Raw genomic sequence first — 15,007 nt, forward strand, 5'->3', positions numbered from 1 at the left:
AAGTATTGATGTGTTGTCTTGTGTGTTTTGTATGTTTGATTCGACTAGCTGTCCAGCAGTCAGACAAGGACTCCAGGGAGTCTGTCACACATACGGCGGTGCTAAGTAATAACTTAGCAGTACTGTGAGTTTACGTGTTTACTTTTGAATATCAGTATTCAATTATTTTAAATTCATAAATCGCAGTAGTATAAACTAGCCAAGAGAGGTCCATTGGAATGAGCTACCTATTGGGCGGCAATAGGGTTGCGTGATCACCAACACTGATTCTAGATGTACTTCTGTCGAGGTATAGAGGTATGCATGTCGTGTAAGTCATTGGGAAAGTAAATGTCCTGACTTCACGGGTAAACCCTGAGACGACAGTAATACAGTTACGGTCGCGGGTAAAACCGCGATGACAGTTTCATGATTACGGTCCAGGTACCAGAGATACAGAAGTGGACAGCAGTGGCTCGGGTCACGTTCTTTTATATATATAACTGTGGACTAGGGTTTCATATGGATCAACATATTGGTAATATTTTATATATATAACTGTTTTATATATATTATGCGATTTTGGTATTTATCTGTAAACTGTCTACTCACTCAGAAATATTTATATTTCTTCCCCGTTTTTGTTTCCCTATTTTCAGGAAACGAGCTTTGAGGTCAGTCGAGCTTCCACATCCCTTCTTTGGGAAAGCTCTTCTTTGGTAATGTACATAGGATTTTGTACTCTTAGTATGCTGCAATAGTATAAGTGTAATGTGCCAGCAGCCGCGCCACTAGTCCTCTGTTTAGATACTCTGATAGGATCTAGTGCATGTGTAATATTGTATCTAGTTACCCTCGGCCTCGTGTGTTTTTGTGAGGGTCAAAAACAGTATGTTTTATATACGCCGGCTATGTGTAACCGGTGCGCTGTGTATTTTAATATGTTTAATACCACCGTTGCTAGACGCAAAGGTGTCCGCACTATTTTATTGAACATATTAACGGTCGTGTGGCTGGGAACGGGGCTGCTTGTGTGTTAAGGCAAGCGAAAGATAAGTTCCTAGTTTCCAATGACCACCACGCCAGGTTTTCAGAAGGAAGTGAGGGTTGAGATAACGAGGTTATCCAACTAGTACTTCTGAAAACCAGATTTCGCTTATATGTATAATTTCAGAAATGTATTTGCGTTAAACGGGAAATGTTTTAACGGTGTTTTTTGAAAACGGATCGTACGCGATGTACGTTCCAGTAACAATATTTGCGAAAAATTTATAGAGGTTCTAGGCTTGCTACGGGTTTTGGAACAACCATTCCCATTCACTAGCGCCGGTCGTGACTTGGATTAGAGTGGAATTTGGGTCGTGACAACACTCTTAGACCGCAGTAGAACTAGCTTACCTTTTGGTTTATTTATACTCTAGTTTGTCGGTTAGTGTGACTGTTTATTTATGTCTGTTGGCATGTTATACCTTGGATGTTATTATTTATATATAAGGCATATTGTTGGAGTGTCGGGTTTGAGCCGAGCATTTTACTATTTAATTGTTTATATAAACTGCTAGACTTAGGTTGGAGTCTCGGTTGCTCCCAAGCAGTGGTTTTCATGCAGGTTTATATGATTGTATGTTTATCCGCGAGGCTTGCTATGAGTTTCGCTACGAACATACCCATACCCTTAGTGTCGGTCGCGATCCTTTAATTTGGATCGTGACATCAACTCAGTTTTAGTCGGAAAACCAATCGAAATTGGCACATATATTATATGAACAACCTGAATCTGCATAAATTTTGGACCAAAAAATATTATGCCTATCTCCAAACAAATTGACTTATAAGCGATCCACTAGTGACGTCGTTCCAAATTACAAACATTGTAATCCATCTTGTGACTAATATTGCTACTTATTCAAAACAAAATCTCATTTATAATATCGTGATTTTATCAAAATCTGAGTAATACTCTAACAAACTCTTAAAAGTAATTATTAGATCCAAATCACTTATTGAGTCTCATGAGTATAAAGAGATTACCTTAATCATTCATCTTTCAAAGTCTCTATAAAATTCTCAAATTGTGTGTTTATAGAAAAGTCATACCTTTATTCTTTATAGAATAAATTAGCATATTGATCTCTATCACAAAATTCTCCTTTAACAATTTCCATATCCAAGTTTGTCTTCAATCAGAATCGACGACTTTGGACACTTCAAACTGGTGGCTTCTCTATCTCCAAATAATTTGTGTCAAGTAAGTATGACTTGCGAAATCCTACAAATAATATTTTTACCATAATAATCACAATCCATATTGAATCTGAAAATCAAATTGGCTCTGGTACCAATTGTTATAACGTTGATACCGATTGTTGAATCTTTGGTACCAATTGTTGTGACTGGTTCGTGACCGAATTGGCAGCGAAATCGAAATCATTCGGTAGGTATTCAATTATGAATTTGATTAACAAACAATAATATAGCAAAATAAATAAATAACACAAGAGATTTACGTGATTCGACATTAAAGTGTACATTCATGGGTGAAAGAATCGAGTCATCCACTGATCATCAAAAGGAGTATAAAATTGGTGAAAAATCACCAAATAGGGAACATCTCTAATAAATATGCCCTTAGAAGAAAAATCCAAAAGGTAATTAACTCTCTACAAGAAGTAACTCAAAAGGGTTAGGATTAACTTATATTTCTCATATCACACACACCCTATTTTTCTCTTATTCACATCAATGTTTACATTGTGTGTTTGGTTCTTTGTTTCTTAGTACTTTAAAAGATGAATAAGGCGTGGTATATTTAGAGAACAAAAAATGGATATTAAACTCTCTAGGTCACTAGGGTTACCTCAAATTACAAAATGATCACTAAACTTCATTTTGTTACAAAATGTTCACTAAACTATACCTTTTGTTACAAAGGGGTGTCACTTATATAAAACGCACCGTTTTCAAGCTAATATTGTTACAAAAAGAATACTAAACTTTTCATGAATTACAAAAAAGTCACTGAATTATACTTTTTATTACAAAAAGGTCACTGAACTATGTCCCTTTTTGTAATTTTGGTTTGTTACATAAGCAAAAACATTGTGTTTTATATGAGTGACACCCAATTGTAACAAAAGGCATAGTTCAGTGACTGTTTTGTAACAAAATGAAGTTTAATGATTATTTTGTGATTTAAGGTAACCTTATTGACCTAGAGAGTTTATTATCCACAAAAAATCTATATGACATTAGGAGAATTAATTCCAATTGGATTATACTTTCTAATTAGCTAATGATAAAGTCATCCTTTATCCAAACACTTCAAAAATAAGTCTTAATACAAATAGGAATTCTAAGCATATTTCAACAGCAACACTCAAGGAATTTATGATGCCAATCAGATTAAAGAGAAAAAAGATGATGGTAATATAATCTATTTTATATTACAACATCTTCATTGAATTATAATTTTGTATGAAATAGGTCCTCTTGATGCTCTAAAAATTTAGAGAGATTTAAGAATTTACCTAAAATAACAAAATAATAGAATTTTATACCTCAACATGGAAAAGTCAACACAAATACATCAAAATTTTAACTGTTTTTGAATTTTACTTCCCGTGTACTAAATATTTGTCATTATACTCTCTAAGCAATTTTCTCTCTCACACTCCCTTTCTCTCTCTGCGCGTCAGCCTTTACACATGCAAGTCATAGTTTTTTTTATTCTTTTTAATTACCAATTTTTTTACTCATGTTGGTGTTTTTTTTTTCTTTTTAAATTATTTGTTGACATTTTTTTTATTTGTTCAATTTTTTCATTTCTTTATTTTGTTTCATTCTTTAAACTAATTATAAATATTTTTTTAATTACATGATGTCTTTTTTTCCTTTATCTTTTTAACTTTTCAAAATAATATAATCATAATATTCTCACAAAATTAATATAGTTTATTTTTTAAATTTTAAATTTTAAATTACTTAAAAAGGATGTTAATGATAAAAAATAAATTTTTATAAAATATTTGAATATATTTAGTATAAAAATATTTAATTTTTATATTTAATAATTATATATGTAATTTGTTTTTAATGCATGTATCATATTATCATACTATTATCATAAAATCTTATCATACTATTATTTTCACATTATTATCTCGTTATCGTAATTTTTTGTTCATGCAGGTATCATATTATCATACTATTATCATATAACCTTATCATAAAATCTTATTATCTTCACATTATCATCTCGTTATCATAATTTTTCTGTAATTCTTTTTTCATGCAGATATCATATTATCATACTATTATTATTTTATTATTAACATTATCAGTATATACTATTATCTTCACATTATCATCTCGTTATCATAATTTTTTTATAATTATTTTTCATGAAGGTGTCATATTATCATACTATTATCATTTTATTATCATATTATTATCTTCACATTATCATCTCGTTATCATAATTATTCTCGTAATTTTTATTTCATGCAGATATCATATTATCATACTATTATCATACTATTATTTTCACATTATCATCTCGTTATCATAATTTTTATGAAATGTCTTTCCATATAAGGTATCATATTATCATATAACTTTATTATTTTATTATCATCTGGTTATCACTGATATCACAAATCTTTTTATAATTATATTTTCACGTACGTTATCATCTAATTATCATAACTTTATCATACTTCATTATCATATAGTTATCATACTGCAGTACTATTATGATTACGACATGATAATGTAGTGATATTAACATGATAATCGGACACTATTTTATCATACATTATCATAGATATTATCATAACATTCAGTGGCGGATACAGGAATTCTTTTCAGCCCGGGCTAAACGATATAGATAATAACTATAAAAATATCATTTTTGCATAAAATTGACATTCATAAAAAATAATAGTAAATAGTACAATATTCTTCTATAAAAAATAATAGTAAATAGTACAATATTCTTCTAAACTAATTTTGATTAGCTTTTGTTCATAAAAAAATTGATTAGTTTTTACTACGACATTTTTTAAAATATTTATAAAAAGAATACAAATAACAAAATTCATCAATCCATATAAAAATATTAATTACAGAAAGATAAAATTTACTTATTTTTTGTAGTCTAACCAATTATTTCACTTTTCAATGATTAAATCAATTTAAATTATCTAAAAGTATACTTTAATATAATTATTATATAAATATATAAATGAAATAAATTTATATAAAAAATACACAACAAAGTAAAAGTAAACGTATTTAAAATTGAAAGTACGTTGATTTAAAAAAATCAGAGTATTATTAGAATTGTTAATTTGTGATGGCATATGTTAAAGATATTTAATTTAGGTTAAAGAATTAAAATTAGATTAATAATTTGGGAATTGGTTATGAAATTAAAAAAAATGGAGAATTTAATAGAGATTTTATAATTGTTGGGTTAGATTAAGAATTGTTGGGTTGGTTTGAAATTGAAAATTTTCTCTCTTCATATGTGGTGTTGGAAGAAAATAACCGATGCAAAGGACCAAACGAGTCTAAGACCAGTTTATCAAAATTACAAAGCCATTGAGGCCCTTTTCTAATCATTTTTAAGTTAAAGAAGGGCCAAAACGATTTTGGCCCTTCATAATTGAAAAAAATAAAAGAAACGATGTCGTTCCTTTTAAAGCTTAACCCTAAAATAAAGTAGCTTGTAGTTCTTTCGTTCTTCCTTCCTTCTTTCTGCACCAAGCAGCGGCAGCCATGGCTGGCAAACCAGAGAATCTGAAACTTCAACATGCCACGCCTTCGTCGCTCCAAATCTCCGACCTGTAACTTTTCTTCGGCAGCCCGGGCTCTAGCCTACCCTAACCTTAACGTAGATCCGCCCCTGATAACATTATCATATAGGCACCATAAATATTATCATCTCGATATCATATGATAATGTTATGATAACGACATGATAATGTTATGATAACGATATGACAAGCAAACATTATGTTTTGCATAAAATCTTCTTTTTGTGCAATGTTGTGATAACTACATGATAATGCAGTGATACTCATATGATAATCAGACGTTGTTTTTATAAAAAAAATATTTTTCTCTTCAGTTTTATGATAATGATATGATAATGCAGTGATAATTATATGATAATCAGATGCATTTTTTTTTTTGCAGAAAATCGTTTTTTATACTGAAAATCGTTTTTTCATCAAAATTTTAGATTAAAGTTGAAAAAAATTAAGAGTAAAATTTGTTTAGATCTGAAAGTTAAAATAAATTGTATTTATCACCACGGATTAAGAAAAAAATCGCTAAAAATCAAATATTAAAGAACGGTGGAGCGACGCTGAAACGATGGCGAAGCGACATCGGATCGATGAAGGAACGACAATGAAAAAAATAGAGAAAAAAAGAAGAAGAAAGAAGAAGAAAGAATAAAAAAATGGCGAAAAAAAAGAAAGCAGAGAAAAAAAAGAAGAAGAAAGAGAAAAGAAAGAGAAAAGTGACAGGTGTTATGATAAAATATTGTTAGAGTAAAATATATATGATTAGAGTAAAATAATAATAAGAAGTAGGTATAATTATAATATAAATATATTTTAGAGTAAAAAAATAACTATGGCACCGTTTGGATTGATGGATTCTAAACGATGGATTCTAAACAATCCATGGATTTGGACAAAATCCATCGTTTGTCTAGAAAAAAAATTAATAGAATCCATGGATTTATAAATTCCCTCATTTTCTACAATCCATCATTTTTGAGGGTTTTGATTTCCCACCTACTAGGTGGGAAAGTCCAAATCCACCATTTTTTATAGATGATGGATTGTTGTACTATTTATTATTTTCCATAAATAATATTAAAAATCCATTGATTTTATATTCAATCCAAACAATGGAATTTTAAAATCTATGGATTTAAATTCGATTGATTTAAAATGCATCGATTTTGCTAAAATCCATGGATTGTAAAAACCCTCAATCCAAACGGTGCCTATATTAAAAGGGTGAGGTATTTTCTCTATCTTTTCCTTATTGAGGTAGGAAGTCATATTATTTTATAAAAGAGAGTATTTTTCCTAATTTTCTCAAAAATTTATTTACACAATTTTATTAACGTTGAATGTGGCACATTCTCCACATTCTATCCATTAAGGAGTATTATGACCAGAAAAATAAAAATAAAGGGATAAATAAATGACAAATTGAAGTTGAGAGACCTCCGGAACAGATTTCGAAGAGTGGAGGGATTATCAGATGGATTTGGCTTTTTTTATAGAGAGAATTAGCTAATTACCTAGATTAGAAAAATATTAGCATTTAGTAACCCTAAAATTATAACTTGATTTACATACATCAAGCGTGTCAACCATTTATTTTTTTACTCTGTTCTTTATTTTTTATACTCCACTTATACCTAACACACTTTATTCAAAGTTTCTTCTTCTTCTTCTTTTTCTTCTTCTTCTTCTTCTTCTTCTTCTTCTTTTTCTTCTTCTCTTCTCAGCTCATTTAAAGAGAGAAAAAAAACAACAAATCAACAATTCAATTTAAAATCTCAGCTCATAACAATTCAACAAATTGATTTCTCTAATTCTATCATTACTTTTTAAAAATTTATTGTGACTTTCAAATTTAATTTCGATTCGCTCGAATTTTTAATTCCTAATCAAATAGTTTCAAATTTCACTTCGAATTCAAATCTAACGATCATAACTTTTTTTAAAAACAAAGAAAACTGTAAATTATTAATTTATTTGTTTTCATTAAAAATCTATTAAAAAAAGGTTTCAAACGGTTTCAAGTACAGTTTCAATTACGGTTTCAAACCGTTTACAAAGGTTTCAAACAGTCTAAAACAGTTTTTAAAAAACGCTTTTAAACAGTCTAAAAAATAACAGTTTCAAACAGTTTCAAAAAACAGTTTCGAACAGTATAAAACAGTTTCAAACCGTTTACAAAGGTCTCAAACTATCTAAAACATATTCTAAAAAATACTTTTCAATAGTTTATAAAATAACAGTTTCAAATAGTATCAAACAGTTTCAAACCGTTTACATAAAAAATAACAGTTTCAAAAAAACAGTTTCAAACCGTTTACAAAGGTTTCAAACAGTATAAAACAGTTGCAAACCGTTTCCAAAGATCTCAAGCAGTCTAAAACAGTTTCTAAAAAACACTTTCAAACAGTTTAAAAAATAACAGTTTCGAACAGTACAAAACAGTTTCAAACCGTTTACAAATGTTTCGAACAGTATAAAACAGTTTCGAGAAAACAGTTTCAAACGATTTCTAAAATTAATTTAAAACATTTGAAAATCATGTCAAAATATCATTAATGAAGAACATTACGATTTTTTCAAAAAAAGCTGTAAAAAATTTCAAAAAACAATGCTAAAATAATTTAAAACAACATAGAAAGAAAAAAGTAGAAGAAGAAGAGAAGAAGAAGAAGAAGAAAAGAAGAAGAAGAACAAGAAATTTCTCATCTATCACCATCATATTATCTCTTAAACTCTTTTTTTATTCAAATTTCTTTGTCTTGTAGTTCATTTGTATAATGTGGAAAATAGAAAAAGCAGATTTAAGAAAAACGAAGAAAAAAAAAGTTGCAGAGGAAAGAAGAAGAAGAAGAAGAAGAAAAAGAAAAAGAAGAAAAAGAAGAGAGAGAAAAGAAGTGAGAAAAAAAAAATGAGAAGGAAGAAAGAAAAAAAGGAGAGAGAAAATGAGAGAGAAGAAAAAAACGAAAAAAGAAAGAAGAAAGAGGAGAGAGAAAAAAAAGAAAAATGAGATATGCATGTTTTTAAAAGAAGGAAAGTAAAAATACAAATAAGTTATTTTGCTAATTTAGGTACAACTAAAAATAATAGAAAAATAGAGTAAAAAAGTAAATATTTGAAATTGAGATATTTAGAATAAATAAGTTAAAAAAAGGAGTGTTTTGTGCAAATTCCTCTTTTTTATATGAAGAGTTCAAACCAGATGAACATTTTAAAAAAAAATTACATTCTATTCTCAAATTAAAAGAAAATTATAACAAAATCATTTGAGCATAATCTTTTATATTGGTTCTCTCTCATTAAATTATTAATAATCATACATGAATAACATACATGAATATATTGTACAAACTCAAATTTTTTTCAACATTTGCCTAGTAATTAATTCATCATAATACCGTTTTCTTTTATCCACCTTTTCCTATCTCTCTATAATATAAATCAGAATTTCTAACCCATCAAAACTTATTAGCCAGAAATCTGAATTTTTTCTTTTTTTCAAGTCTTTCAGAATATTCTTATAAACAAAAAATAAATAAAAAAACAAATTACCAATAATTTTCTTCTCAGCTTACTTGCTCACCAATCAAATCCAACCCAACAACTAGAAAAGACAAACCTTGAAACATCAAGAAATAGAAATGAACTCCATGAGCAGACAACAAGCTCCTTGCAGCTGCAGTAAGTAAAAGAAATGCAAGTGCAAGTTCTTTCCTATAAACCCTATTTCTCTTAACCTTAATCTTAGGTTTTATTTCTTGCTCCTTAAGTTTCCCTAACAACTCCAACCCGGATTCCGAATGTCTTCTCAGAATCTTCTCTTCGTTCGAAGATTTCGATTCCCTCTCCGCGAAAGCTAACAAATCAGATTCCGACGATCTTCCTGTTTTCTTTGTGACTACCCATTCGTATGCACTTCCAAGCTGAAATAAACCCGAAACCATGGCGTTGAACTTGGTGACGGACATGGTGTTTTCGAAGAGTAAGTAAGGGACTAAAAATGGGAAGGATTTTGGGGCAGGGAGAATGTTTAATAAGGACATGAAAATGGGAATGTAGCAAATTACCCAAAGAGGTAATTCAGCTTCTGGTATGAACATGGTTAATGGAAGTATTATACAAAATAAGGTGAATGAGTAAAAAGGGAGAATTAATTTTCTTAATAGAAAAAATAGAAATATCAGATTAGCCTTTTTCCACTTTGATATCTGCATAAAACATAATAAATTACTCAGTTTTATCTAACAATTGATTTGAAAAAAGAGAGCATTTTATCTATAGTCTAATTGTAAAAAATAAATGTACACTATATTGATGTGGAACATTTATATACAAATGGAATATTATCTTTGTTTTTTGGTTAAAGTTACACAAAATTCTTTAATTTTTTTAAAAAGAGCATATAAATCATTTCAGTTTTTTCTTTTCCACTTGAGCCCTTTTTATCTTTAAACTATGCAAAAAGACTTTAATTTTTTTTTTTAAAAGAGCATATAAATCATTTTAGTTTTTTCTTTTCCACTTGAGCCCTTTTTATCTTTAAACTATGCAAAAAGACTTTAACTTTTTTTAGAAAGTGTTCATAAACTATTTTTGTTTATTTTGTTACCACATAACCCCTCACAGTTTTAGTTATTTCTGTAATTTTTCAAGTGTGGAGACTTATTTGAAATATTTAAAAACATTAAGGGCACAAATGACAAGGAAATACTAAAAGGACTTATGTGCCATTTCTAAAAAATCTTGAAAGTCTTTTGGAACTTCTATCTTTTTGTTTTTTCTCATGAAAAATCTTGTCACATTGGACAAAAACTCAAATATATATCACATTCGTACAAAATAGTTTTATGCAACCACGTTAGTAGAGACATTATTACAACTCAAATTTTATAATTTAGCTATAATTGAAAATAAAATATTTAAATAATGTCAAAATTGATGAAATTAATCTTTTTGATTAAAAATTGATAAAAATCGCAAATTGTAAATTTTTTCCAATTCATTAAATCCTTATAGATTGGGAAGAAATACAAATTGTCCGAACCAATTGAGTTTAACTCAATGGGTCCTCAAATGGACAATTAATCTCTAGTATGAGCTTCAACCATAGCCAATATACTAGAAAAATAAATAGTAAATGAAAACAGAATCGTGTTATGAGAAATAAAACAAACCTTGGATGAAATAATAGCAGGAAGGCATAAACGAAAGAGCTGCATCGGACCGGAATGCCACCGGTGCTGCTGTTTCTTGTACGCTTCGTAAGATTCCGGCAACTCACAAAGCACTTTGACATCATTAAGATATACGAATTTCCAACCATGTAAATGTGCTCGAACCGCAATGTCCATATCCTCAACTGTAGTTCTTTCAAGCCATCCTCCTGAATCTTCTAATGCCTTAATTCTCCACACTCCGGCTGTTCCATTGAACCCGAAAAAATTCAAGAAATAACCATTCACTTGCTGTTCCACCTCAAAATGGAAGCACAGATTCACATTTTGTAGCCTTGCCAGCAAGTTTTCGTCCTTGTTCACGAACGACCATCGCGCCTGAACTAGTCCTACATCAGGATTCCCCTGTTGCACGGAAACGAAAATGTTAAAATGGTAATCGGTAAAATATAGAACGACAAAACAATACAAGTCTAATCATCTAAAAAATCCGACTTACAAAATTTTAATCTAATATTCTAGCTAAGACTTTAAATTTTGTCAATGTTATCATTTGATTGCAAAATACTTACCCTGAAGTGAGGAACTGTTTGCAAGAGAAAATCAGGATTAGGCTGAAAATCCGCATCAAAAATCGCGACGAATTCATAATCTTGAACATAATCACAAGACATAGCAGATTTAAGGTTCCCTGCTTTGTATCCTGTTCTGATTAATCTATGTCTGTAGATTATATTAATTCCTTTTTGCCTCCATTGAGAAACTTCATCTTTAATTAAAAGTTGAACATTTGCATCACTTGAATCATCCAGTACTTGAATTAATATTCTATCCTTTGGCCAATCAAGCTGACAAGCAGCACCAATAGATTGTGCATACACCTAATAGAAAAAAACAAATACAACTTCTCAACAACAGATCTGAAAATTTGGGTTATTAATCAGTATTTTAAAAATCGAACCGATAGATGAACCAATACAAGTCACTGGTCTACGGTCTAACTAGTTCAACCACAGAAGTCAAATTGATAATTATAAATCATAAAATTTTAAAAATATTAACTCTAAATAGTAAATAGATTGAAAAATTAATAAGTGAATCACATTCTAGCTAATAAATAAAGAGTGTTTCATAAAAAAAACTAATAAATAAAGAGAGATAATTTTACGGTTTAACAAGTTCAATAATTTCTTAATTTTTTAGTTAATTTTTCTGATTCAAAATTTAGTTTCTAGACAAGAACCTAACTAGGTTGGCCTCTGGTTTACAGCCAAACAATTGAACCGGCCGGTCTGATATGATTCTTAACATACTAAATATATCAATTTTGAAAACAACTAAATACATCAATTGAAAAGTTTCAGGTATTGATTGATAAATTATCTCTCCTAAATTTAAATGGAATACATAACACTAAAATTTATCAATCAATCCCTGAAACTTTTCATTTTACTCGATTAGACCAAATACATCAATTTTGAAAACAACTAAATAGTGATTAAAAATCAAACCAAACCGGCCAATTGAACCAGAAACCAGCTCGTTAATCCGGTTGAACCAAATTGAATCGGGTTAAATCAGTGAGTGATGCAGCTGAACCGGTTCGTTTTTTAAAACACTGATGTAGGAAAGCAATAACTAAAATTATATTAACCAGAACGATAAAGATTAAGTTTATGAACTAAAAGATTAAGTTCATAGCTTCATTACCTCGCGCTCGTTGCACATCGGAATCTGAACAAGAACCATCGGAAAACTCGAAGCATCTTCAACATCATACTCATCGCCATTAATCTCCGGTTTCAACTTCTTGAACTTAATCCAAAAACACCCAACACAAAGCACCAACCGATCAAGCGACTGAATGAAAAAAAGCACAGTACAGAATTTCGAAAGCATGATCAACAATGGAGCAACATAGTCAGCTCGAAACGATAACCAAGCCATATAAGACCAATGAACCAGACCTTGAATCTCCCACGGAGATAACACATTCAAATTCCATTTCTTGAAATGTGCAATCACTTCCATAACCAAAGCTAGAATTGATATCACAAGAAATGCCTTGATGAACCTGTATAATTTCCCTCTATTCCGCGGCTCTAATCCTTCATCTTGCGGTATTTCGGAGTAAGAAACGCGTTTCTTGATCGAAAAGAGTTTGGATTTTAAAGAACTTGCTAGCCAAGAAATGCAGGCGAAAAATTTATAAGCTTTTAAGAGGAGAAACCAAGTGAATTGCTTCGGACTCGTAGCTTTTTCTTTCTCGGGAAACAAACAGGACTCTGAAGCATTGATTTGTAGTATAGAGAAATTATTTGGTTTCTCCATTGTTACTACTACAGAATTTGGAGCCATATTTTTTTTTTTCTGGGTCTAGTCTTAAACTCAATTTATAGAAATACCCAGATCAAGAATTGGCAAAAGAATCAAAATTTACTCAATTCTGAGATATACATACCTTATTTAGCAAGCAAGAAAGTGATGGAATAAGAAAGAAATTGAAGTGTTGTGCAATTCTTGAAATTAGAATGGAATCAAAAACCAGAAATTGTGATTGATGAATGAGATTTGAAATCAAAATAATTACAAAAAATAAATTAAATGGAAGAGTAAGACAGACAAAGAGACAGAAAAGAAAGTAAGAGAAGTAGTTTTCAATTCTCAAATGGTGTCTGTGATCTACTCTACTAATAAAGAAGTAGAAGAGTGTAAGATCCAGCTCATTTATACATTTTATTTAAATAAAACTTTGGTCAGATTAATATGATTTAAATAACAAGTATATACTATAGTTTAGAAGATGTAAATATACAAATATTAGTTATCTGACCATGATTGATTGCTTTAATGAAAGTCAAATTAAATAGTATAGTACTAATTTATTTGTATTACTAATCTTTTTTCTTCAATAGTTAATTTTGCTATTATAGTTGTGTGCAGTGCAGCTTCTTTGGTGCTGTAATATATCTCTAGAAACATAAGACTTTCAAATTAAATTATGATTGTCAAATTAGATACGATTATTATACTAAAAAGTAATATAGATAGTTGATCAATGGTTAGAAATTCAATCTGGATTGAGCCGGAGTAAAAAGATAGCAAAGGGTTAATATGTTCTTCAAATTTGTGTCTCGAGATTAAATAAGTCTTTAATAATTTTCTTAATCAATTTAATTCTTAAACTTGTATTTTGATGTCAAATAGATCACTTTAATCAATATTTTTTAATTTGTGTCTCGGTCAAATAAGTCATCCATTTGGAATATATAGATTTGAGGGTACTTGACCTAAATTAAAAGAGTTAGAAAAATTGATTAAAAAAGTAAAAATGATTTATATTTGATTTCAAATACATATATTTAAGATCTAATTGGTTAAAAAAAATATTAAAAGTAACTAATTTGATATTCAAAATACTTTTAAGAACCAGATTAGTCTTTTGCTCTATTTTATTTTATTGAATGATAATTTTATTTATTGCTATATAAATTTGAACGGTGTTGGTAAAGAGTTAGAAGGGTGACAACTGGGTACAGCCAAATGGAGATCACCCCACAAAAAATTCTTCCTGTCTGCTGAACTGGGCATATGGGAAAATTGGATAATTGCTGTTTTTCTCAAATTTTGTGCATATTAATCAATTTTCCAAATTGTTTCTTTTCGGTGTTAAATTAAAATTTCTGATTAGTTGTTTATTTGACTTTCTTAATTGTGTTACGCGCTCTCATGTTTGATACGCTTACACATGATTTTATACCTATATTTGTTTTGACAATCGAATAATCTTTTATTAATAATAAAGAGCAGTTACAGGTGTAAAAATTCAGAAAGGGTATAACCGTTTCTAATGACCTGACATGGAACAAATATAAATCTTGATTCGCAAATCGTCTTAAAAAATAAAATCAAAATTACATAACTGCTCTAACACAATAAGATCCAATCCTTTTCTGTTTAATAGAAGATTCACAAACTTTTCATAAAAAAAACAACAAATTTTTCATATAAAAAGAACAATAAAACTTTCAAAAAAGAAAGACAAAG

At 29.4% G+C, this 15,007-nt stretch overlaps 1 protein-coding gene across 1 annotated transcript; it reads right to left on the reverse strand.

Moving 5' to 3' along the window:
- Positions 1 to 9,334: 9,334 nt before the first annotated feature.
- LOC126674809 (xyloglucan glycosyltransferase 4) lies at positions 9,335 to 13,625 on the reverse strand. Its single transcript, XM_050369323.2, has 4 exons — positions 12,671 to 13,625; positions 11,533 to 11,841; positions 10,961 to 11,365; positions 9,335 to 9,994 (listed from the first exon to the last, which is right to left on the reverse strand). The coding sequence occupies exons 1-4, from the start codon at positions 13,316 to 13,318 to the stop codon at positions 9,353 to 9,355; spliced, it is 2,004 nt and encodes a 667-aa protein (XP_050225280.1). The 5' UTR covers positions 13,319 to 13,625; the 3' UTR covers positions 9,335 to 9,352.
- Between the last annotated feature and the right edge of the window lie 1,382 nt (positions 13,626 to 15,007).

This window comes from Mercurialis annua, linkage group LG3 (genome assembly GCF_937616625.2).
Source record: "Mercurialis annua linkage group LG3, ddMerAnnu1.2, whole genome shotgun sequence".
In the NCBI taxonomy this organism is placed as follows: domain Eukaryota; kingdom Viridiplantae; phylum Streptophyta; class Magnoliopsida; order Malpighiales; family Euphorbiaceae; genus Mercurialis; species Mercurialis annua.